The 26,601-nt window shown below is 41.0% G+C and overlaps 2 protein-coding genes across 4 annotated transcripts in view; one reads left to right on the forward strand and one right to left on the reverse strand.

Moving 5' to 3' along the window:
- Window positions 1-26,601, reverse strand: part of LOC309506893 (uncharacterized protein) — a 129,251-nt gene that overhangs the window by 71,656 nt on the left and 30,994 nt on the right. The window contains exons 7-19 of one of the 3 annotated variants that reach the window (XR_014208966.1): window positions 20,940-20,990; window positions 20,674-20,787; window positions 16,384-16,533; window positions 16,131-16,211; window positions 15,845-15,943; window positions 15,674-15,757; window positions 15,295-15,396; window positions 14,863-14,961; window positions 12,995-13,029; window positions 4,631-4,736; window positions 4,082-4,138; window positions 3,656-3,729; window positions 3,300-3,565 (exon numbers count right to left, since the gene is read on the reverse strand). Coding sequence is in view for 2 of the 3 variants with exons in the window: in XM_082180877.1 (XP_082037003.1) it covers window positions 139-261; window positions 975-1,034; window positions 12,995-13,029; window positions 14,863-14,961; window positions 15,295-15,396; window positions 15,674-15,757; window positions 15,845-15,943; window positions 16,131-16,211; window positions 16,384-16,533; window positions 20,674-20,787; window positions 20,940-20,990 (998 nt within the window). In the remaining variant the exon portion in view is untranslated. Of the gene's footprint in view, window positions 1-109; window positions 262-974; window positions 1,035-3,299; window positions 3,566-3,655; window positions 3,730-4,081; window positions 4,139-4,630; window positions 4,737-12,994; window positions 13,030-14,862; window positions 14,962-15,294; window positions 15,397-15,673; window positions 15,758-15,844; window positions 15,944-16,130; window positions 16,212-16,383; window positions 16,534-20,673; window positions 20,788-20,939; window positions 20,991-26,601 lie in introns of those variants that run through there. The other 2 variants (XM_082180877.1, XM_082180876.1) reach the window with 2 other exon arrangements.
- tmem220 (transmembrane protein 220) overlaps window positions 1-26,601 on the forward strand; it is a 98,574-nt gene that overhangs the window by 36,936 nt on the left and 35,037 nt on the right.

A 26,601-nucleotide genomic window follows, 5' to 3' on the forward strand; every position in this document is an offset into this window, starting at 1 on the left:
TACACATTAAAAAAAATAATAGCTGAAGTACAAATGAAGGATAAAATTGATCTTATATTACAGCGTTCATGAAAGTATGAGCAAATGCTCAGTGTTGGATAAAGAGTCTTTTTTTTTGCTCATTGTTGATCATGTTTATTATTCCAGCCTCCTACCAGCCTCCTGATCTTGATTCAGTAGAAGATTCATTTCTTGTGATTCTGCTGTGTCCTGCTTCTGATTCGATCCATTGGATGAATATTCATCAGATGCCGCTGCATTCTGGGTTCAGAACAAGACACATTAATTTAATAACTAAATGACATCTTTATACTTTAGCATTGGTGATTAATATGAAGTAAACAGCCTCTTATTGTGTTAGGATCTAAATATGTTAAAAGATCTAAATATGTTTAGTTACTTGCTATGGAAATTTACATTACTTTTGAGTTACTTTTTGGTCCTGACTGAGGCTGGCTCTGTTCCAGGCCTTGCAGGTGTTTCTTTTCTTTTTCTTTATTTTACTGAGAAGTTTTTTTTTTTTTTTTTTTTTTTTTTAAAGCAGTAATACATTCAACAACCTATTTAACATACACCTTCATTTTCTTCTAAAAACACATTTAGAAACATTATTATATTTGGAATATTCCCAAGAGCTATGCATGGCATACAAAAGATCTCTTAACATTGCAGATTATATTACCTACTGTAAAACTCTTTTTATTGAAAAGTTAAAAGTAATGTATTTTCTTTTGTCACTTTTGTGACTATGTTATGAAGAGAGATAATTTTTATTCAGTAGTTAAAGTAGCAAATGAATTAAACTGAAAAGTAACGTTAATTGAGTAACTCAAATATGTGTAAATGTATAAAGTAATATGTTACTTTACCCATTAAAAGAAAAGAAAAAAAGGAATTACGTAATGCTTGTTTGTTGTAATGCTTTACCCAAACATTGTATCTTAAATCATTAAAACCTTCCTAAAGATATTCACCTGAAAGACTTGGTTCTGGTTCAGTCCGGTGACTGGAATGTTGTCAGTTCTCGCTGCATTCTGGATAAGATGTATGTAAATGTATATTTGATGTATTCACTTTTGCATTTAGAAGACACTTTTTTCCAACACCACTTACAATAGAGGAACAAAAGTAATTCATCACAGAGCCAACAATATTTGTAATATACAACCCAGCTAGCAGGGAACGTTCTCAGAACGTTGGCTAACATTCCCTACAAGTTTGGTTAATGTTTTAAAGAAAACATTTGAATGTAATGTTCAAAGAATGTTTTGAGGATGTTTTCTCATTCCAAATAATGTTTCTATAAGGTTAAATGTAAACTAAGATATAACGTTTTAACTGTAACATTTTGAGGATGTTTTTAGAGAATGTTATCCTACACAGCAAAAACTCCATTGTTAAATTAACTCTCCTGGAGTTTATTTGACTCCACACTCAAAGGGTTAAAGTGTTAAAATATGAGTGTTAAATGAACACTGAAGAGTGTTAAAATGAATGAGATAATTAAGTGATTAATTGTGCGATGATTGACCATTATTGAAGACACCTGATGTTAACAAGCACACTGTAAAAATAAAAGGTGCCTGGAGGAACCTTTTGGGGTTCTTCACTTTGCCACACCGGCGGAACCGTCTGTAGATCCTCTAGGGACCCTTTAAAAAGGGGCGGTTCTCTGAGGAACCACACAGGTTTCCTGAGGAACTCTTATATAAGGCACTGTGTGGAACCATTGTGGGTGCCTCCAGGAACCAAATTTCAATTTTATTGTATTAAATTAATTTCATGTTGTTACTATGGTTACCACCATTAACTTCTATTATAATAAACAAACTGAACCAAATACAAAATAAGAATTGTTTATTACATATTTTAGATCCATTTTAATACATACACTTCCATGCACTTGGAAAAAAAAACTAGTAATAGATTAATATCAATGAATACACAAAAAAAATTTATAATAGTATAATACATAAGTAACATGAATAATCAACCATGTGTAAACAATAGGCTACACAAGAAAAGACATCTCAACAAAATGCATGGAAAAAACATGTTCCAAGTAATAAATCAATGTAAAAAATTCAAATTTTGACTAATTAAAAATGTCCATCTTCACTTAATTTTAAAACATGTGTTTCAGTTCACTTAAGTCTGACGCCACTGTTTCCAAGTCCAAAAGCTCTATCAGATGCCAAAAACAAACAACAAACAGTGCTAATATACACTCATTGTGCTGTAATATTCCTGAAAATTATGATCCTAACATTTATCTCTATTCCGAAATCTCAGATGGTTAGTTATCCATAAAATGTTGAATCATAAAATGTTGAAGTCTGGGATGCCGTGAGACTGGAGACTGTAATGTACACTATGGCTTTTGAAAAGCTTAAATGTGTGACTTGAATCAACAGTTCCCATAAATGGTTGTTGAGTATTCTCAATATCTAGAAACAAGATAGAGGAAGTAGAAGTAGAGGCTTCGACCCGGAAACAGTATTCCTTATGTCACAACAAGCAGAAAACATTTTCCATTTTAACAGAGTTAAGGTGCAGTAAAATGATCTGTTGTTCTGTGAATGTTCACTGGTGAATTCAGTCATTTCAATAAGAATCCACACGATCAGCAATTTTGTGTGGTGCTTCATACATTACATCGCTACACTGCTGACAATGCGTGAGCTTAGAATTATAAGGTTCTATCTCCGTTTAGGGTAGTTCTGAGATATTGAGCATCAAAGTTTTTACATCCCAGCTGGCAAAACTGTTATGTAGTATAATCTACTATTATAGCTCAACAAGACCATCACCCTACAGGTACTTTGAGGATAGAATATCAAAATCCTGGCACATTTGGAAATGGGATTTTTTAAGATGGCCCAAATGGAGATAGAACCTTATAATTCTGAGAGCTCTGATTCTGTTTGGAATTATAAGGTTCTATCTCCACTTTTACAAATAAAACCCCACATTTCAAAGAATAAATGTATATAACCATTGATTTTAATCAATTTATATATTTATAATACAAGCACACAGCTTGATTGGATTTTTGATTTTGGTTGGATATTGAATCTACTGGAGATAGAACCTTATAATCCCAACTCGGTTTATGTTTTTGTGAGATGGAACCTTTTTATTTGATTAATTATTATTAACTACTAAATTTTTTTTTTTGTTTACAAAAATAACACCACACAGGCATTAATAAACACCTAATGGATCAGATTATGTCAAAAACTCAATTTCGACCAAAAGTGGAGATAGAACCTTATAATTCTAAGCTCACGAATGGTTAATGGACCTTTTTGCCTGTGTAATTTCACGAAATTCACAAATGTGATGCACCTTTACTCACTGCAACATAAAATGCAATCAATTATAAAATCTTCACAAGGGACACGTGAGGTACTTAACGAGTTAGAAAAGTGAAAAAGTGCATCAGCTTCATTTTCTGTTTGTTTTTCCTCTTTTCTGGTGGATGGTCCAGGCACTTCAGTGATTTTCAGGTCAACAGGAGGATTTTTATTCTTGATCAAACTTGTATTTCAGCTTACCGAGATCCCTGCAAAGTACAAAATGTACTGTTAGTAAGGTTATTAAAGTGATAGTTGTAAAATTTAAATAATTTCCTCAGCCTTGTGACGTTCCAAACCTGTTTGACTTTCTGTCTGTGGAACCCGAAACCAGATCTCAGGCATAATGCAACCCGTCACCATTTCATTATCACTGCATGAAACACAAGCATAAACAAATTGTGTAATTCATTCACACCAGTCTTATGTACACTTGTCTAGTTCAATTCAATGCAACAATTTATGTAAAAATGGTTAAGCTCCAAAAATGTCCCAGAAAAGATCCTAAATATAATCAATGAGTTCACAACTCATGTGTTATGGGTTGTGTTGTAAGTCTTATGAAACCATATAATAGCTTTTTCCTTTTTTTTGTCGAAAAAGACTAAACTTGAAGTTATAATTCAGTATAACTGATTAAAAAAGTACACAGTCAAACAATACAATTTCACGCAGAGAAAGTTCACAGTAATAAAGTACGTGCATGTGGTGTATAGGTAACTTACTGTAATTCAATGTTGCCTCTGAAATGTTCAGATTATTTTAGAAATGTACTGGTTGTTCTGGGGAAACAAAAGAACAAAGCTGATTATTCACAACATAATATTTATTTGACAAGTAAATGGCTTTAAAATGGTATTTGAGAGAATGAGGGCACCTGTAGTAAGTAAAGTTAGGCTAAACAAAAACAGACCAAACTATATTAACCTGCTTTTGTTATTCATAACAAACGCCAATGACGACAGCAGGAATCAGCTACATTAGTTAGGCTATATCAGCAATTTGAAGACACAGTTTTACAGAATATGTTGAATTGAATGACTAAATCAATCTAAGACAATAAGTCAATCATTTCCATTTGTTCATTAACTTACGTTAGATCAACGTAGTTAGCATCGCGGCTAAAACCTTCATACCAGATACTGTGCAATAAACGAGTGGTAAACACTGTAAAAACGTAGTAATGTATAATAAATTTAGTTTATATATATGTGTGTGTGTTTGAATATAGTGAGTAGACTCTGTATTTATATTTATTTGGCGAGTTTACAAACCTTGTAAAGGAGAGCCAAACAAACGGCGGAAGCTTTGATGAGAGGAGCCGTTACCCGATGACGTCGATCAGCTGAGCTTTGTTGCGCGCGAGCAGCGCGAGCATCACTGAAGTGACGACAGCAGAGGAATAGCAGCAGTTTCGTGACAGAATAAAACGTTTCTCCTCCTGGTTCTTCTTCTTCAAATAATAATTTATGAAGAAGTAGGTAAAAATTATTATTTTATTACTATTATTTATTCAATAATAATTAATTAATTCTTATTATTAATATTATTATAATTTAGTGTTGTTGTTTAAGGTTTAAATTAATCAACAAAATAGGCCTATAGATACTAAATAAATGTAAGCTACCTAGGTGAAAAAGACGTAGGCTACTGTTAAATGTATTAAAAATGCATTAAAGTATATTTGTATTGTAGGCCTACTAAAAACACACTCAAGTACATTTTTAATTGTACGTCTTTTTCACCTGGGTATGTATACTGAATCAAACTTAAGTAGCCTATAATAATAATAATAGGATAATAATAATCTCATTCTGGCCTCACTGAACCATTGGGTTCCTCCAGATGCTGGCTTTAACATAAGAGATCTTCCAGGAACCACTTAAATGTTAAAAGATCTTCCAATAACCATTTTATCGCATTCAAGTTCCTCTATTTTCCCCCAAAGCACTTCAAGGTCTCATAGTAATGAAAAGGTGACTCCAGAACCTCTGAACTAAATACAAAGTGCTTAAAGGATCCCATAAGTTCCAGCAAGAACCTCAAAGATTGTCAATGCTCCTCCAGTAACCCTACTATAGGAGAAAGAGCTTTGAGGCACCTAAATTACATTTTGAAGTTCCTTGAGTATCCGACAGGATATTTGAGGCTCCTTTAGTTTTTACAGTGCAGAATCCCCAAAGGAGAAAATCTAATTTTAAGTTACCATTATGGTGATTAGCGTTTGCTTTAGTTGGGCTCTTGACCCTTAAACTACTAACTTAGATTTTGTCTGGCTGTTGTAACTAAGTTATAACTGACAGATGAACAAAGATAAAAGGTGATCAGGTGGTCTTGGTTATGTTTTTACGTAATCATCATTTGACCTGAAACACTGAACTCGTTTACACTTAGTCATTAAGCAGATGCCAAAGTGATTTAAATCAGAGGACTAATGTTTAGAGAGTGTTGATTGCAGCAGCCTGGTGGTTTTATAGCATACAATTTGTAGTATTTTCTATAGAATCCAAAATATTTCTGAAAAGTTCTGTTCAAAAGAGTTTATTTAGACACACAGACATCAAGATTCAGCCTGTGAATCTCAACAATGGTGACAATAATAAAGCATGTTGCAGTGCATTCTGGGTGCCACCAATCAAAACTCATTCATGGCTCCCATCATGCATTGCGCTATGAATAAATTATGATCTGAATTGTCTTAGTAATTTCCTTTTCCTAATTAAATATTTCGTTTGTCACCATTGTTGAGATTCATACACTCAATCTTGATGTCTGTTTGTGCCTAAACATTTTTTTTTTTTTATCAAAACAACTTTTAAGAAATCCTTTGGAATAAATAGAAAATTCTGGATCTTATGTTGTAGAATCACTTGGTGATGTAATCAACAATATAAATTTAAGTCTGAGATTTATTGAGTTTTGTGATTCAGGTCAAATGATGATTATATCAAAACATAACCAACAACGTCTGATCATCTTTTCTCTTTCTTCATCTGAGAGTTATAACTCAGTTACAACAGCCAAACAAAATTATAAGTTACAAATGTAAGGGTCAAGAGCCCAACTAAAACAAACACTGGTCACCATAATGGTAACTTAAAATAGTGATTTTCTCCTTCAGTGATTCTGCTTGTTAACATCAGGTGTCTTCAATCTCATTAACTTTTATCACTGGAGTTTTTGCTGTGTAAGTTCTCTTACGAGAGGTTCTCTCGTATTGCGTAAGTTTAGCTTACGCTACGGGTAAAGTCATCTTTTCTCGAGATATGAAGCAAAAAATTATCCTTAATTTTAATATCTTGTCAACGCAGTGCGGCAGCAAGCTGACCTAGAGCAGGCAATCTAGCGTGCTCATAGGCTGCTCTGCGGCAACTGCAGCAGCCTATCACTGAGCCCTTGGCGTGACGTCACGTCCAATGAGCGCGAGCAGCGCGCCTACGCGTCACGGCCCGAGGCGGGGCGTGGCAGAGGGTATAAATACGGGCTGAGAGGCTGCTTTCACTGATTTTTGTCTCTTCAGCGAAGCTCTTCGCATCGCTGATCTTTGAGGAAGCCGCCGTTGAAACCAGCGCTTTGCAAGCCGAGGATTCTGCCTGAGGAAGCCGGCCGCCTTCGCCGCCTTCAGCTATCCCTGCCTGCTTCGCTATCCGGCGAAACATATCCTTTCTATTATGCATTGTATCTCATGTAAAGCTCCGCTCAGCGACAGAGACCGCCATGTTATCTGCGCTCTCTGCCTGGGACCGGACCACGCTGCCCTCGCCCTCGCGGCGGGTGGCTGTGAAATGTGCGAAGAACTGCCGATGTCGACCCTGCGGGCTCGACTCGCCTTGTTCGACGCTCCAGCTGTCTCTCCGTCTGCCTCCACCGGGCCGCGCAAGAAGAAGCGCCGCTCTCAGAGGCCACCGGAACCCGCAGCAGCAGCTGAGCGCTCGCCGGAGCCCCTCCCGCGAGCCTCGCTATCTCCATCTCCTCCCCCCCTTCCCGACGCGCAGCGGCCGGCCTTTGCCCGCACTGCCGTCGCCTCGGGGGATGAAGCGGACGACGCTGTTTTAACGGACAGCTGCTCTATCCTGGCCTCGGACAGCGAGGAGTGGTCTGGCTCCACCTCCTCTGCACAGGAGTCTAGCCGGTCCCGCGCCAGTGTCGACGCGGAACTGCTCCGCCTCCTCACCAAAGCGGTCGAACAATTGGGACTCGACTGGTCCCCACCGAGGGCGCCCGCGCCTAACCGACTTGACGGGTGTTTTCTGCCTAGCCGCCGCCCAGCGCCTGCCTCTAGGTCAGCACCTTTCCTGCCTGAGCTCCACACTGAGCTCTCTAAGTCGTGGAACGCCCCATTCTCCGCTAGACTCCGCTCACCGGTCTCCTCGACCCTCTCCCAAGTGGACGGGGCCGCCGAGAAGGGATATACTCAAATTCCCCCGGTGGAAGATGCTGTGGCAACGCACCTTTGCCCGCCATCCGCCAGATGGCGCTCAAAGTCTGCCCTGCCGTCCAAGGCCTGCAGGACCACATCAGCACTCGTCGGCCGCGCCTTCTCCGCCGCCGGCCAGGCTGCTTCCGCCCTGCATTCAATGGCTGTGCTCCAGATCCTCCAAGCCGATCTCCTCCGAGAGCTGGACGAGAAAGGCCCGGATCGCGCCGTTCTCACGGACCTGCGTAGCGCGACGGACCTCTCCCTTCGCGCCACAAAGTCCGCTGCACAAGCCATCGGGAGAGCTATGGCCTCGCTCACCGTCACCGAAAGGCACCTTTGGTTGACGTTGGCGGATATGAGCGAATCCGAGCGTTCAGTGTTCCTCAACGCACCGCTCTCTCCCACCGGCCTGTTCGGCCCAGCGGTCGCCGGGATCGTCGATCGCTTCTCGGAGGTGCAGAAGGCATCGCAGGCGATGAATCTCTTCCTGCCCCGCCGCTCGAGTTCGTCTGCAGGCCGCTCTCAGCAGCCTCCTGCACGGAACTCCTCTCAGCGCTCTGCCCAGCCTCCGTCTTCGCAGCGACGACAGGGCGGCCGCCCTAGGTCGCGCTCAACCAGCCGTCACAAACCGCCTCCCCCCCGGGGACCCCGGCCCAAGGTGACGCTCAAGCCTGAGCCCGCGAAGTCCTCCTAGCGGCTGCAAGGAGGAAAAGATGGCTGAGTCCCGCTGCGGCCGGACCGCCATCAAAGCGCCCAGCTCTGCCAGTCCCCTTAGAAAAGGCTACTGCAGCAGCTTACATCGCAGCCAACGAGCCAGTAATACAACTCTCTCGCCTGCACACAAACGCCGTTTTCACGGCGACCCAGAGAAATCTCATAAAGAGTATGGTTTCGGGTTTTCCGGCTCACGCCGAAGGTGTCATGAGTGTAGAATTTGTGCCCACGCCCCAGTGCTCACCACTACACACAAACACGATCTCCCCGGTAACGCTCACAGAGCGCACTCTCATAAAGCGGGCACGCGCCGCTCGAGTGCTAAAGGTAGAGAATGTGCCCGCTCTTCCAAGCCCACACCTACCCACTGCCCGCTCTGTCACACAGTTATCCCGGGACGCAGATCCTCTAAAGCTCCCTTACACTGGCCGTGTTGCATATGTAAGCCCTGTGCCCGCTCACGAGCGCGCGCACTTACTATCAAACACGTTAAACCTCATGCCGCTCTCGCGCCACGGGTTTCTAGCATCAAAATGTGCCCCGTCCCCAGTGACCGAGCCGTTATGTGCTGTACAGCCAGTCACCATTGTTCGCGAGCCCCCATATTCGAGCACCGGCAGCGCGCGCGCCGCCCCGTCCTCTCTGATAGAGGTTCCCCATCCCGCCCAGCGCGGCGATCCGAACCCAGAGATCATTCGACCCCTAGCTATGTGTGCGAAAGCATGGCAAGCTATCCAGGGCGTGTCAGAATGGGTGCTGAATACTATAATGCACGGCTATTCGCTTCAATTCGCTCGCCGTCCCCCGCGCTTTCTAGCACGGACAGAGACGAGAGTGAATACAGAAGTAGCGCATCTGCTTCAGGCAGAAATAGCAAAGCTGCTGCACAAAGGGGCTATAGAACAGGTGCATCCTTCTCAGAGCGAGTCGGGCTTTTACAGCCGTTATTTCCTCGTACCCAAGAAGGACGGAGCGCTGAGACCTATTTTAGATCTGAGACATTTGAACAAAGCTCTCATGAGACGGCCGTTCAAAATGATCACAACCAGACAAATCCTCGCGCAAATTCGCCCGGGAGACTGGTTCATCTCTCTCGATCTAAAGGACGCATATTTTCAGATTCAGATAATACCCCGTCACAGGCCATTCTTGAGATTCGCCTTCGACGGTCGGGTATATCAGTACACCGTCCTGCCGTTCGGTCTATCTTTAGCACCCCGTACATTTACGAAGTGCATGGACGCGGCCCTCTCTCCCCTGAGGAGACAAGGAATGCGGATACTGAATTATCTGGACGACTGGCTAGTCCTCGCGCAGTCAGAGGCAGAGCTTTTGTCTCACAGAACAGCGCTTCTCAGCCATCTGGAATGCTTGGGTCTCTCGGTCAACTGGACCAAGAGCTCATTACTACCCCGCCAGTCGACTTCCTTTCTCGGAATAGAACTGGACTCGGTGGCTATGACGGCCAGATTGTCAGAGCAGCGCGCGCGCCGCATTCGACATCTCGCCGCGTCTTTCCAGACGGGCAGTCAGGTTCCGCTGAGGACATTCCAGCGAGTCCTGGGGCATATGGCCTCAGCTGCAGCAGTGCTCCAGCTGGGCTTACTGCGCATGCGCCCGCTTCAACGCTGGCTGAAAGCGCGAGTGCCTCACCGAGCCTGGACGGCCGGCCGCTTACGAGTCAGAGTGAATCATGGCTGTGTTTCAGCCCTGCAGCCCTGGCTAGCAGCCGAATGGTATCGTACGGGAGTGACGATGGGAGTTGTCTCGCACCGGAAAGTTGTCTCGACAGATGCGTCCAACCTAGGTTGGGGAGCGCTATTAGAGGGCAGACCGGTCTATGGCCCTTGGTCAGACCAGGAGAGTCACCTTCATATAAACTGTCTAGAGATGCTGGCGGTCGAGAAAGCGCTCAAGCACTTCCTCCCATACCTACAGGGCCACCACGTACTAGTCCGCACGGACAACATGTCAGTGGTAGCCTATGTGAACCGTCAGGGCGGTGTCAGATCCAAAACTCTCTGCGCCCTGGCGGAACGCCTCCTTGTATGGGCTCAGCACTCACTGCGCTCGCTGAGAGCCGCGCATGTGCCGGGTCTCCTGAACGAGGGTCCAGACAGACTGTCCAGGGACAATGTTCCCCTGGGGGAGTGGTCTTTGCATCCCCAAACAGTCCAGTCGCTGTGGCGCCGTTTCGGCAGAGCGGAAGTCGACCTCTTTGCGTCAAAAGACAACGCGCACTGCCCACGGTTCTTTTCCAAGAGCGAGGACGCGCTGGCCCAAACCTGGCCCAGCGGCCCGCTTTACGCTTTTCCCCCTGTCTCTCTGCTGCCACAAGTCATCGGGAGAATCAGGGAAGCGCGCCACACGGTGCTCCTCATAGCCCCGTATTGGGAGAATCAGACGTGGTTCCCAGATCTAATACGGCTGGCGGACACACCCCCCTGGCCGATACCGGTGAGAAGAGACCTTCTCTCTCAAGCCCGCGGCTCGATCTGGCATCCTCATCCAGAGCGCTGGTCTCTGCATGTATGGATAGTCAACGGATACCCGTTGACTTGCCAATAGGGGTTGTGAACACGATCACACAGTCTAGAGCTCCCTCTACGAGACGGCTCTACACATCTAAATGGTCTGTGTTTAATAAATGGTGCACCGCCCAAGGGCTGGATCCACAAACATGTGAGGTGTCGCGTGTGCTTTGTTTCCTCCAAGAGCTGTTGGACATGGGCAGGTCCCCCTCCACGCTCAAAGTATATGTTGCGGCCATATCAGCTTTTTCCGACTCGGCGCTGGGCCGCGCATTAGGGAGGAATGAGCTCATTATCCGCTTCCTTAGAGGAGCTAGGAGGATGAACCCCCCGCGACCCCCCTCGGTTCCTATTTGGGATCTTTCCCTGGTCTTAGAGGCCATGAAAGCGCATCCCTTTGAACCCATGGAAACTGTGGATATGAAATACCTCACGCTCAAAACCGTTTTTCTGATAGCCCTGTCTTCAGTCAAACGTGTGGGTGACCTGCATGCGTTATCAGTTAACGCGGCATGTCTCGAGTTCGGACCTAATGACTCTAAAGTTATTCTCAAACCGAGACACGGTTATGTCCCCAAGGTGTTGGGCACACCCTTCAGAGCACAGGTCATTTCTCTCTCAGCTTTGCCGGCTACCGGCAGCGAAGTTGACAGTAATCTCCTTTGCCCTGTCAGAGCGCTGAGAAATTACATTACGCGCTCCGCCGCCATGAGGCGCTCGGAGCAGCTTTTCGTTTCGTTTGGTGGGCGCACCAAGGGTCTCGCCGCCTCGAAACACACTCTGTCCAGATGGATAGTGGACGCTATTGCAGCTGCTTATGCGTCTAAAGACCTGCAATGCCCTTTGGGCATCAGAGCCCACTCTACTAGAGGCATGGCCTCGTCATGGGCTTGGACTAGCGGAATTTCTATTCATGACATTTGTACGGCGGCGGGCTGGGCCTCCCCGTCTACATTTGTTAGATTTTACAATCTAGAAGTTCCCGCCCTGCAGGCTAAACTTTTATCAGTCTAAATCTCGCGTAGGCCGGCCCACTTCTGTGCGCGGGCTACTGCTGTTTGATTTAGCCCTCCTGGTTGAGCTGTACAATATAAGGGTTGGTTAGTCAGACCGGCCGCGCCGTTCTGTTCCCCCTACTATGTGCTTATGTACTTGCGCTAGCCATATCATTGGCCGCCTGGCTCACACTCTCGTGTTCCCCGGGCTTCCCTGGGACTCATTCAGTGGATGCCGGGCGCGCACGGCGTTGACAAGGGAGTTCCCGTAGCGTAAGCTAAACTTACGCAATACGAGAGAACCTCTCGTAAGAGAACGTACTCGGTTACCTAACGTAACCTCTGTTCTCTCTAGAGAGGGAACGAGTATTGCGTAACCCGCCGTGCTCGCGCCACGAGCTCACTCGCTTCTGCGACAAAAACCAGTGAAAGCAGCCTCTCAGCCCGTATTTATACCCTCTGCCACGCCCCGCCTCGGGCCGTGACGCGTAGGCGCGCTGCTCGCGCTCATTGGACGTGACGTCACGCCAAGGGCTCAGTGATAGGCTGCTGCAGTTGCCGCAGAGCAGCCTATGAGCACGCTAGATTGCCTGCTCTAGGTCAGCTTGCTGCCGCACTGCGTTGACAAGATATTAAAATTAAGGATAATTTTTTGCTTCATATCTCGAGAAAAGATGACTTTACCCGTAGCGTAAGCTAAACTTACGCAATACTCGTTCCCTCTCTAGAGAGAACAGAGGTTACGTTAGGTAACCGAGTACGTTTTAGGAGAACATTCTGGGAACCAAAATAAAACTACCCGCTGAAAACATTATTAGAACTTCATGGTAATGTTCTCAGAACGTTTTTAGAACAAAACGTTTCTAGCTGGGAATGTTGTTTATTAGAAAGCTAGATTAAGAAATAAACTATGTATGACAAATATATAAGTCAATTTCAGGTTGATTGTAAATCTCAAATCAATGCAGTGACACTAACCTGACAACACTGCAAACACTTCATGTCTGAAATCCCTGTGTGTAAAAAGCAGCGAGAGAAAATATTTTTTTAGTGAAGTCTTAAAGCACAGATGTACTGCAGCTGATTCATGGAATTAACATGCAACCTTGATATATCACTCAGATCAATCATCCATTCCTGCTGATCACGTTCAAATCTCTCTGCCCCGTTTTCATTGTTGCACAGCGGTTTACTGTCTGCCTGAGTTAGTTACGTTGTAGCTCCGTATAGCTTTGTTTTTAAACTCTATTTTCTATCTTTCCTGCCGTTAATATTGCTTAAAATAATTTCATCATCACGATATCCCACATAGCATTTTTATTCTGGCCCAGCTCCGGTCCATACAGCCCCTTTTCCCACGGTCCACATGCAGAACAGAATGACGGCCCTGGAGTGGCCTAGATCTGAATTAAATCCACACATGGGCCATAACTGGCCCGAGTCTAAGCCAATTACTAACCCATAACTGACCCTGCACTGGGCCTGAATAGGTTTTAGTGTTGGTACCGATTCTCAGCCTTAAAGGGTAACTAAACCCTAAACCAACTTTTTTTTAGTCAATGATCTGTAAGAATGGGGCTTTATTAGTGCGGTTCATTGATTCGAGTAACTTTTTTGACATATGGGTATAAAGTGTCATAATTCTACAATATATGGTGTAAAAACGTCTGAGTGCTGCCCTCTTCAGGTTGAACGGTGGCTACTGAAGTTGAATTTTCCTATTGGATGTTTGCGGTACTACGTGACGTAAGCGGTACTACGTGACATAAGCAGGTTCCAGCTCACCACGCCCTTGGTACGAGCTAGCGTAGATTTATCTGTATTTAGTACAGTGGTCAGGAGTGTATGTAGGAGTAGTGTTGCTGGTTGCAACAGCACTGCTGGACTGCATAGCTTTCCAGCAGACTTGGAAATTAGGCGCCAGTGGTTGCATGCACTTGGCCTGGAAGACTGTGAGTTCCCGCCTAGAGCTCAAGTGTGCAACCTGCATTTTACGCGGGATTGCTTCTCCAACGCAATAGAGGTGGAAATGGGCTTCTCCACACAGCTTGCGCTGAAAAGCGACGCAGTGCCAAACGCTGCTCCTCCTGCATGGACTCCACCACCGCAGCAGTGTCTTGATGTGACGTCTTGATTAATCCTCTGGGGTCGACAAACGCGCCGGCGCATTTTGCTGGATTTTTTCACATAGCGGCAAAATATGAATATGCCTATGAGAGCGCGCGCTATTGACATCAACTCGATAAAACTCATCAGATGCATGTACTTTACGTCATCTTGCGACCCTGTGAGTCACTCTCCATTTTAGAGTCTGACAGCAGATGTCAATTAATCCGTCACTGTTTACAGATGTCTTCAATAATGCTCAATCATCACTCAGTTAATCACTTAATTATCTCATTAACTTTAACACTGCTTCAATGTTACTTATACCACTCTGAGTGTGGACTCATATAAACACTGAGCAGTGTTAATTTAACACTGGGGATTTTGCTGTTTGTTGCTATGGTTAATCACTGATTATTCGATTCTGTTCACTTGTTGTCATATAGGTCCCTTTGTTTGTTCCTTGTATTTAAGCCCTGAGTTTCCCTAGTTCATTTGTTCCATTATTGTTAATGTATACGTGGTTGTGTTTGAGATTTTATTCGTTTTCTCCAGCGATTTCCTTATTGTTTATATTGGATTAATTAAAGATTGCCTTAATTTTCTATTCCTTCATTGTGTGCATTTCTCCAGCACCCACACGATACAAAAACGTGTTTCTCTTGTAAACGCATTAATGTGAAGTACATTAAACAGGTTTACATTTGTAATGAAAACAAGGATGGAATTCTATTACTTACAGGGTCCAAACATGAGCAAAATCAGCAAAGATAAAGCAAAGAGGCTTTCAGAGGAGAAGACAACGACTCTTAGATCTCCAACTGCACGCTCACCATTAACTGCAGATGAAAGAATAAAAAAAGACACAATTAAAAAAAATTAATTTAGAAGGTTTAGTGTTTGTTAATGTATATTGTACTTCATGCAGGGGTCGGCAACCTATAGAGGCCAAATCTGAGCAATAGAGAAACAGAGATGAAGATTTTGAAAAGTTTAGAATATTTAGATATTTAAAATGTTGCATTTTTGTTACCAAACAAATAATCTAGATTTATATTGTAACACTGAGATAGTTTTAACAAAGACATTCTTGTTTTAGAAACTTTTTATAGTTTAACACTTTTACAAAAGGTTGCCAACCCCTGCTCTGTGTTCAAGTGTTGTTCACTCACCTGTTTTCAGTATCAGTTCAGTCATCAGTGTAACAGAGTTCACTAATACAACAACAACTGATCCAAACACATACAAAATCTTTTTAAAGGTCTGGGTCAGATCTGTAAAATAAATGAAAGATTATTATTATTATTATTATTATTTATATAATATAAAATAGTAAATAGTTAAATTAAAATATTGTAAGTATAATGAATAATTTTATATATTAATTAGATCAGCTTTTATTATGGGTAAATAATAAATAACAAAAAAAATTTACATTTATAATCCCAGTTTTTTCCCCCATAGGATATGTAACTATAAACTATAATTACCTAAAATGACCTGAAATCATTGAAACAATTGAAAATTGAAAATTCAAGATATTAATCTCACCCGCAGTGCCCATGTATATGAAAATTGGGATCATCCACAGCACATGCTGAAATGCAGCCATACAGATCCATCCTGAAGATTTTACTGCAGAAATATTAACTTAAGTAATATGAACCTTTATATAGGATAAAGAAGTTTTAAAACCTTCCATCATTAGAAATATAATTGTACCTTTTTCATTTCCCAGTATTGTGATGTAGAAAATAATCATTACTGTATTCATGAGAAACATGTAGATTATCCATGCTGTTTTATTGAGTAATTCTAAACCTGAAAAATATTTTTAAATCACTAAAAATTAACATGAAAATAACAGAGAAAACATCTCAAAGCAGAATCACATGAGAACTGAATTTTGACTGGCCTTGACTCAATGGAAACAATTTTATAAAATGCAAGTCTTTAACTATATTTACTCACTGATCATAACTATAGACAGATGAATTCAGATACTCACAGCTTTTTTCTCCCTGTAGTTTAAACAAACAGGGAAATGAGAGAAAATAGAAAACTGGAACAGCTATGGAAACATAATACCCTAAAAGAAAAGTATTACACAATATATGTAAGATTTACTGGCAAACACATTACACCTGTTTAACTCTGTTTGACTAAGTTAATTGTCACTGTGTTTATTGTTCTCTAAAACATAACTATATATCACTACTGTTTTTTAATCAATATTTTCTTCTTCTTAAAGTGTCACTGACCTCCTCTGGCGGCTCCAAAAGCGAAAAACACGATGGCGAATTGTAATGAAGGAAGAATTAAAAAGATGAATCCTGATGCAAATCCAAATTGATCCCATATCCATTTACATATCTCTCCATGGCATTGCATCTCCATCTTTTTAGTCAAAACTAGAAAATGAAAATAATAGTTCAGAAAATAAGAACATTTTTGAAATATTAAAAATATTAAAAATCATACTTGCCAATGACAGGAATAGACATGTTGAACTGAATAAGTCATGATTATTCTTTAGTTACAATACAAATTAAGATAATTAAGTAATGTTTTTAAAAAGGCTGAAACAGTTTTTGTTGTTCAAAGTGAACAAAATTTAAATAATGTGTCAAACCATCATCAATCCTTCTTCCAAAACATGTTTTTGTCTTAGCTTGTTCCACTCTACCACTGTAAAAAATTGCCAGGAATTTACAGCATTAAAGAGTATTATTTTACAATATATTACTGTAGTAAGAAGCTTTTATGATGGGTTATTTTCTTATGAATTACTGTTAATAAACAGCAAAATTATGTTGACGTCACAGTAATTTACTGCTCTTGTTTTACTGTGACTTCACATTATGATGTTGTCTTTAATCATGCCACTGTAAGAAATTATATTGTGTACTACTGTAATTAGTTTGAAGTCACCATAATGGTGATTCGTGTTCCATTTGCTTGGGATCTTGGACCTTGTATATTCATATTAAAATATCTGATCTAGCCAAGTCAGATGTGTATCAAATAAAAACATTTGTTAAAACAATGACAAGCTAGAATAGAAAATAAGCTAAGTGGCTGATTGTGTTTAGGCAAACTATATTATTGACATTATATCAGCATGGAGATTTACCAATATCTTATATCAAATTCATAATTGTTTGTAGATGGATATTTCACAATAGTGAAGCATGCAATAGCCTACTTGAATACAAGAATACTCAACATACAAAACACAGCAATGGTGACACTCAACAAATAATAATAATGAAAAAAGTAAATTCTGATTACAAAATAAACAACACAAACTGCTAAAAGTGAACCAAAAGTAGTTTCAGCAGCACAGATAAAACCAACAAGAATCAAGAAATTCCACAGCATAATCTATCCATGCCACACCTTCATAATATATATATCCACATCCACTGTAGATATACAGTATGATAATGTAGATTTTACAAGAAATTTATGAGAGTGCAGTTAGATACAAGATAAGTTCTACTGTGAAAGCAATGCAATTATAAAAATCTGGCATATACTGTAATTTCACTGTATACTGTAATATACAATTATCTATTGTGAAGGGTCATTTCATTGTTGTTGTAGAGCTGTGCTGGAATTTATTTAAGAAAGTACCGTGTCTATTAATGGGTACCGGTACAGTAACGTCTTTAGCTAGTCAACTTGAGATCCTTTCCATCTAAATGTCACGGTGGGTTGCAGGAAGGCAGACGAAGAAGACGATCATTTAAAATACAAAGTTTTAATTACAATCTAGAAGACAGGCAAACAGGTTGATCCACACAGACTTAACATAACGGTGATTGGACAGAGAATGGATGTGAGAGACCAACTTATATAGCAAACACAAACGAGGATGAATTAATCAAACACAGCTGAACCAAATTAACTCGTAATGATGGTGACCATGGTAACAAAGGAGTGGCGGGAAAACTGAACAAAGGAAAACATGTGACTAATGAAAACAAACTGTGACATAATGCCCCCTTTGAGTAGGTGGAGACCCAGAGCTCCCCAGTGCCGACAGACCACGGCGGAGAGAGGGAGGAGTCCAGATGGTGACAAGGCTGACGGCAACTGGGGGACGACCAAAGGAGACAGAGCCAGTGGATCCACAGGCGCAGACCGAGGGTTGAGGGAGCTGAGCGACATTGCTGGTACAGGAGACCCAGGCGATGTCACGGCGATGAGCATCGTAGGTGGAGCCAGAGTACAGAGGCGGCGGCGATAGTATAAGCGCGGACAGAGCCAATGCCGACGGGAAGGAGGAACCTGCTGTAGCTGAAGGGACGGAGCGCAGTGGATGGCCCGAAAGTCCGTGGCGGAAGTGGTGAGACGACTGACCAAGGGGGAGCCACTAGACTGAGGGTCTCTGGTGGAGCCAAAGGTGGGAGCAGCTAAGACGGAGCCGACAGGTCGACGGGCCGAGATGGAGCAAAGAGATCCGAGACCGGAAGCGGAACCGAAGGATCCTCCTGGATAGGTGCTGCTGGTGGTTGCTCGACCTGCGACTCGACGTCAATGCAGGGACTCCCCAGAAACGGCACAGGGCTACAAGCATCCAGCAGCGATGGGACTGGAGAACTGTCTGAGCTCTGTAGTGGTGGTGATGAAACGAGACTTGAGATGACAAAGGTAATCATGACACAGTTCACACAGGATAGAGCAAAACAAAACAAAAAGTTCCCAGTTCTCAACGTTCTCTTTGAGTAATATAGATTATTCAGATAGCGGCTGGGATAGGGTGGGAGTTGACAATATGCCATCGAAGTCTATCAGCCAGTCTTCCGTCTCACTTTCCTCGGCCATTGGTGTCTCAGGCTCAGACCCCTGGTCAAATCCACTCTGGGGCACTGCTTCCGGGGCGATGGCAAGCTCTGCCCTCTTATCCTCTGGCTCGCTCATCGCGACGGGTGGTGCCACTCGGTCTGCGGTGGGCTTCTCCGCGGTCGATGGTGGTGAAACGGGTTCTGGGTCTGGCAGTGTTCTGGATCGGGGCGCAACACTCTCCAGACATCTCACAACAACTTCCATCCAACTCAGTCCAGCAGTGTCTGGAAGTTTGATGGTGTTGTGGAAGTTCGCCCCAGTCCAGAACAGATTCTTCAGAGTCTCGTCATCCAGTTTAATGTGAATGATTATCAGACATGTTTAGAAATGAGACATGTTTAGTAAATGTCTCATTTCCAAATAAGTAAAACAAAATGTAATAAGGTTTTTAAGAGTTTAGGGATACCTGGCACACAAAGGAAAGTGGTCTCCTGGCAAATGGTCTTCTACCCCCCAAAAGCTGTAACCTCTGAATGCAAATTTCCATTGTTAGCACATGTTTCCATGTGAAAGAGGTTCTGTCTATATAATGGAATGTAGCAAAGGGTTCGGGGCCTTTCTGTATTTCAGATTAGCCTGTGAGGCTGAGAGTGAGACTCTCAGCTTCATGTATAATGTCGGGTTTGCATCTCTTCTCATTATTCCAGAGCTTTTGATGTTTTGTATTGATTATCTTTGAATTGATTATGTAATTGGCATGATACATTTACCTGACATAATAAATTGTTATATTTGATTATTCTAACTGACTTTGACATTATTTTCATTAAAGAGTTAAAAAGAATAGTCAAACATTCGCTCACATTTAATAATGCACAGATATCATTAAAACCTTTTCATTTATGGAGTCAGATGAAATAACGAGAAAATACACATTCAAATGTATTGCATTTAATCAAAAAATACTTTGCCTCGAGAAAAGACAGTAACACGTAGAGACCTTCCATGCTGGTCGGATGCTGGACTTTGGGCCGATCGAGCGCGAGCTTACAGTTTTAATTACAATATAGAAAACGCACGCACGCACGCACGCACGCACGCACGCACGCAATAACGGTGATCGGACAGAGAAGGGATATGAGGGACCAACTTATATAGCAAACACAAACGAGGATGAATTAATCACACAGCTGAACCAAATGAACTCATAATGATGGTGACCATGGTAACAAAGGAGTGGCAGGAAAATTGAACTAAGGAAAATGTGACTAATGAAAACAAACTGTGGCACTAAACTGGTTATATGTCTTAAAGGTATAGCGGAGGATCTTTCCAAATTTTAGATAAGACCCGCCCTCTCCACTTTTTGAAAAGTTTGATTGATTCACCAGAATGATTGACAATTAGGAGGACCAATAGTATAGGTTACCCACCAGGAAGTAAAACATCCTCCGCTATACCTTTAAGACTAGTAGTGAATGTTTTATTAGCAGTATGAGAATCGCTCTCTTTTTGTAATTATAAGGAAGAACCATATTCAACAACCAAAACAAATGTTCTTTCACAAAGTACACGAGGGTCAAAAGTTACACAGTGTACCTTTAAACGAGACAAGCAATAAAGAAATGTTCATTATGATTAATGTCAAGTGTGTTCATTAAGGATTTGGAAATTAAAGATTAAAAATATGGGAGGAAATGGTTGTCACATAAAACATTTGTAACAAAGCTTTGCAGAACTCTGTATAAATGGAAACTTACGGTAAATGATGCCAATGACAATAAACAGTATCATGACTCCATACACGACCAATACCACGACTTTGTCAGACTCTGCATAATGTACAACTGCGTCCCAAGCACGACTCAAAAGAACTGAAACAGAATAACAAAAAAAATAAAAAAATAACAAAAAATCAATTAGCAAACCTAAATTTATGACACACTGCTTATATTGATAAAATCAGTGGTTAAATAATTAGGAGATTAAACATGATCATTGTGGTAAAATATTTGTATTTACCAACCTGAAACATAAACTACAATGAAAATGATGATTTCTGTGAAAAGAGCTTCTCCTGTAAATAGAAATAGGTTCAAGTTAACACACTAAAGTCCAAAAGTTTGGGGTGTGGAAGATTTAATGTTTTTGAAAAAAGTCTCTCATGCTCACCAAGACTACATTTATTTGACCAAAAATACAGTAAACACAGTAATATTGTGAAATATGAATACAATTTACAATAACTGTTTTCTATCTGAATACATTTTAAAATGTAATTTATTCCTGTGATCAAAGCTGAATTTTCAGCATCAATACTCCAGTCTTCGGGATCCTTCAGAAATCATTCTAAAATGAGGATGTGATGCTCAAGAAACATTTCATGTGCTGCTTCATCATTTTTGTGAACCCCAAACTTTTGAACACACTGTTAAACCTTGCTGTAAAAATGGCCAAATTCTGACAGTATCATACCATTTTCCATTAGAGCAGGAATATACTGTAGAAAACAATGCATTCTGGGTAATATTTGTTGGTTTCGAGAGAGTAGCCTACAGGAATATACTGTGAATTAACAGCGCTCAAAGTCAACACTCAGAGACTATTTTCCAAATCACACCCTATACCCTCATTCACTATTCCCTACATTAGTTCCCTAATATAGTCCACTTGACAGAGTGAATGAAAAGAGTGAATTCAGACACTGATGAACACCTGATAAGCAGAATCACTGAAGGGAACATAAACAAGAAAAGAAAAAAAAAGAAAAAAAAAAAAACTGACTTCCAGCCAACACTGAGTGTGAAACCAATTTACAAAGAAACATTATTTCTTTCACACATATACAAAAGTTCTTGTTGAGAATTAACAGAGGTTTAGATGTTGATGTTTTATTAAAAATAACAAAGTTTGTTGTCACCATTATCCTGGTCAGTGTTTGCTTTAGTTGGACTCTTGACCCTTCACTTAATAAAGGCTGCTGTAACTGAGTTTATAAAACACATTTCTTGTGGCAAGAAAAAAGCCAAGAGGAAGTTGTTAAGGTGTTTTTGGCTGTTGTAGCAATGCCATAATTGTCTTGGAATCTTCCTGTGTCTAACCTTTGATTTTAAGAGTATGTCATTTTTTTATTCATTGACTATAGTTGCTCTGTGATTCTACAGCATGAGATCCAGCAATGTTTCAGTAATCAGTTATTTTGAAAGATATTGTTATCGTATAGTGCATAAAACATTTTGAACTCCTGCATGATGTAAACATACACAGATATCAACAATCAACACATGAATCTCAACAATGATGACAATCAAAGGTTTCATGTTGCAATGCATGCTGGGTGCCAGCATAGTATAAAACTCCCAGACTATGTGCATCTAAATGATGCTGTAACTGATTTTATAAAAATAAAAAATAAAATAATAATAATAATACATTTTATTTCTAACGTGCTTTTCTTAGACTCAAAGCGCTACAATATACAAAGAGAATAACAACAATAAAATACAATAAAATAGTCACATTCAGTTACAGTAGGCAGCTCTAAAAAGGTGTGTCTTTAAAGAATTCTTAAAACAATCCAATGTTGGAGAGTCTCTAATTTCCGGTGGTAGAGCATTCCATAGATGTGGTGCTGAGACCGAGAATGCTCGACCACCCATAGACTTTAATTTATATATCGAGGCTGCTGGAGGATGCATGACCTGGAAGAGCGCAGAGAGTGAGCTGGAGTATGAGCGGTGACTAAACTGCAGAGATAAGCAGAATAAGCAGTCCCATGAATAGCTTTATACGTTAATATGCTTGTATCGGCAGCCAATGCAAATCAAAGAGTACCGGGGAAATATGTTGACGAGTAGTTGTATGTGTCAATAACCGGGCGGCTGAATTTTGAATATATTGTAATTTTTCTATTGTAATAGAAAATGTAATTCTATTGTAATAAGCCTTTCTGCATCTGGCAGCGATAGAAATGGTCGTAGTCTAGCGATATTTCTAAGATGGAAAAATGCAGTTTTTGATACCCTTTTAATATGTGCATCGAACATAAGTTCAGGGTCGAAAATAACGCCAAGATTGCGCACTTGAAGGGACGGAGTAACAAAGTCATTGACAGTAATCAGCTCTGAAATGTTAAGTTTAAAGTAAAGATGTTGGTGTACCGACGAAAAGAAGTTCTGTTTTTGCCTTGTTGGGCTTAAGAAAATTGTCATGCATCCAGGCTTTTATCTCATCCAAGCAGGTACTAAGGGCTGTAACCACAAGGTTTGGATTAGGGTGCATGCTGATATAGATCTGCGTATCGTCAGCATAACAATGAAAACCTAACCCAAACTTACGAATGATGTCACCCAGAGGCAACATATAGATGCTGAATAAGATGGGACCAAGCACAGACCCTTGTGGGACACCCTGCTGAACTAGTGTTGGTAAAGATTTGTTTTCCCCCAAAGACACACACTGGAAACGATTAGTGAGATAAGCGTTTCAAAAGCATTTTGAATGTAAACCATTCAAAAGCAGTACCAGAGATTCCTAGCCATACAGACAGTCTTTCAAGAAGGACAGCATGAGATATTGTATCAAAAGCAGCAGTGATGTCTAACAATACTAAAATACTACAGGCACCCGGCCATATCAGCAGAAATGAGAAGATCATTTGTGACCCGGATGAGAGCAGTCTCAGTACTATGGCCTGATCTAAATCCGGACTGAAATGGTTCTAGGAGATTGTTGATGGACAGGTATTGCTGTAGCTGGCCAACTACAACTCGTTCCAAGACCTTAGCTAGAAAAGGTAGATGGGCAATAGGCCTATAGTTAGACAAATCCTCCACATCACAACCAGTCTTTTTAGGGACTGGTGTGATGGCAGCTAACTTAAGGGCCGAAGGGACCTGACCAGTTAATATAGAGTGATTAATAATACCAGTGATAGAGGGGCACAATAGTGTTAGACACTTTTTTAAATCTCAGTAGGTATGGGATCAAGAGAGCATGTAGATGAATTCATAGACATGACCAGTTTTGAAATATCATCTGTGGTAACAGCGACAAAATTAATGAAAGTAGAAGATAAATGTATAGGATGGGGCTTGTTAGATAGACGAGAGGGACCAGTATCCATGGAGCTATAGATATCTAGAACTTTCTCTGTAAAGTATTTATGAAATTTGTTACACATCCCAACAGAGGAACAAATGTTTTGGTTATGAGGTTTAAGAAGTTTGTTAATTGTTTTAAACATCAATATTGGATTACCTGCACCTTCATTAATCATATGTGAGTAATATTCCTCTCTGGTGGATTTAAGGGCAAGATGATATTTAATTTGCTGTTCTTCAAACATTAATTTGTGGACAGTAAGACCAGTTTTTCTATACAAGCGCTCAATCTTTCTTTGCTTGGTTTTAAGTGCCCGTAATTCATCAGTAAACCAGGGAGATGATCTAGTGAAAGAAACGACTCTTTGTTTCAGTGGTGCTACAATATCAAGAATAGACGATAGCGCAGAGTTGTAACTGTCCACAGAATCAGTCACTGGAAGCTCAGCAGTAGAGCTAAAAAGCAACTGAGGATCAATGTTCTTGATATTCCTAAATGTTATGACACACTCTTTAGAAGCTTTTAAAGAGGCAGAGGAGGTAAATTCACAGGTTAACAAATTGTGATCACTGAAGTGTAGCTCATCATTTCTAATATAATTATATTAATAATAATAATAATAATTGCATGATGCTTTTAAATAAAATAAAATAAATTGTTGTACCTCATTGCTTTTTCACATTGGTGGTAATGTAATATTTATATCTGTTAATAACGTAACACTTTTGGGGTATGGGACTAAACACTGGATGAGATCAGTGCATCAAGAGACTATATAATGGTTATGTCATCATCAACACATAACTATCAGCATTCAGTGATATTCATCTTTTTTTGCCATAACAAAAGTAGCTTGCAAAAACACAGTTAAAGCAGCCAGAACAAAAAATTAAGTTAAAATGTCGAGGGTCAAGAGCCCAACTAAAGCAAACACTGATCACCAAAATGGTAACTTAAAACTAAACATTCAATTAAACATCAATATCTAAACATCTGTTAATTCAAGCGCTTCTGTAGATGGATGGTAGAAATGGAAAACCGGTTAGTAATAAGTGCAATAATGTGTAATGGATGAAAGTCAGTTGTAGTTGTTGTGTTTCTGCTCATTTCTTCTTTTTTTCTGTTCTTATTGCTCCTGTTTCCTTCAGTGATTCTGCTTGTTAACAGCAGGGGCCCTATCATACACCCGGCGCAATGCAGCACCAAGCGCGACGCAAGTATCTTTTGCTAGTTTCAGCCTGACGCAGTTAGCATTTTCACGTCCTGCGCCACGTTGTTCAAATAGCAAATGCATTTGCACTCATATGTGCGCCCATGGGCTGCTGGTCTGAAAACGAGGTGTGTTCAGGCGCATTGTTGGCGTGTTGCTATTTTGAGGCAACAGAAATAGACTGTGCCATTGACCAACTGAAACCTGGTCTAAAGCAGGGGCGTAGCCACGGGTGTGCCAGGGTGTGCCGGTGCCACCCACAGTGGCAGCTGGCACACCTAAAAATGGATGCAGAATTATTTTTTGTAATCTCAATAAAAAATGTTTTACTAAACTTGGGCAATTGTTGTTTATTTAGAATATATATTTTTAAATCAACCCTTTCACGCGCAAGTTACAAATATTTCAACTGACCCCTTGTTTCCATGGCGACGCGTCACGATTGTCACGTGACACACCGCAGCCACAATAACAGACATATCGCTATTCGTTTTTCCTTTTTTATTAAAAATATTCACAAACTTGCTTACCATGTCAACTATCTGATATTCCGATTCTTCGTTTAAAAACCTTTATAAATTATCTTGATATATATAACGAGATGAGAGCTGCAGTTCAGAGAGTCCTGTCAGCCGGATTTACAGCACCTGAACTCCACAGTTTCTCCCGAAATAGGGGGAGACCGGGGACAGTTGCAACACTTTTTGCATTTCTCTCAATTACTCAGAGACTATTTGGACTAGACCAACCAAATTTGTATATATTAAACTGGCATCTGTCTGCTAATTACCCATACCATTTAAAGATGATTATATATGACATATCGTTCACAGTATTTATTTGAATGGAAGAAGTCAGATGTTGCAACTGACCCCGACCCAGGGGACAGTTGCAACACAACCCAGGGACGGTTGCAACATGTTCAAAATACCTTAAATTTCATTAATTAACTTCATCTTTTTGTCTCAATGAGCAAAGAATTCTGAAAATATGAACTGTTTTAGGCCTACTATAATATTATAGTATTATTTATTTCAATAATATTATTGTAGCCTATTATTTATTTATTTAGTCATATTTATCAAATAACAGTTATTGAGTTTTGTTTGTTCATGTGTAGAACATATGCCTACATAGATTCAGTGTGCAGGTGTTACAGATGCTCTTCAATCCCTCCATATTTCAGTGTCAGACAGGAAGAATTGAGCAATTTGCAATGCAACAAACTTTTATTAAACATGCAATTTATAACATGTTGCAACCGTCCCCAACCCTATCATCCATGACATAACATCATGTGCTTGCTAGACACGCTGACTTTGACACATGCTAACCATGTCACTTAGAAGTCAACAAAACAATAATTCAAACGAAG

This window comes from Leuciscus leuciscus, assembly GCF_965113295.1.
Source record: "Leuciscus leuciscus genome assembly, chromosome: 1".
Taxonomy (NCBI): Eukaryota; Metazoa; Chordata; class Actinopteri; order Cypriniformes; family Leuciscidae; genus Leuciscus; species Leuciscus leuciscus.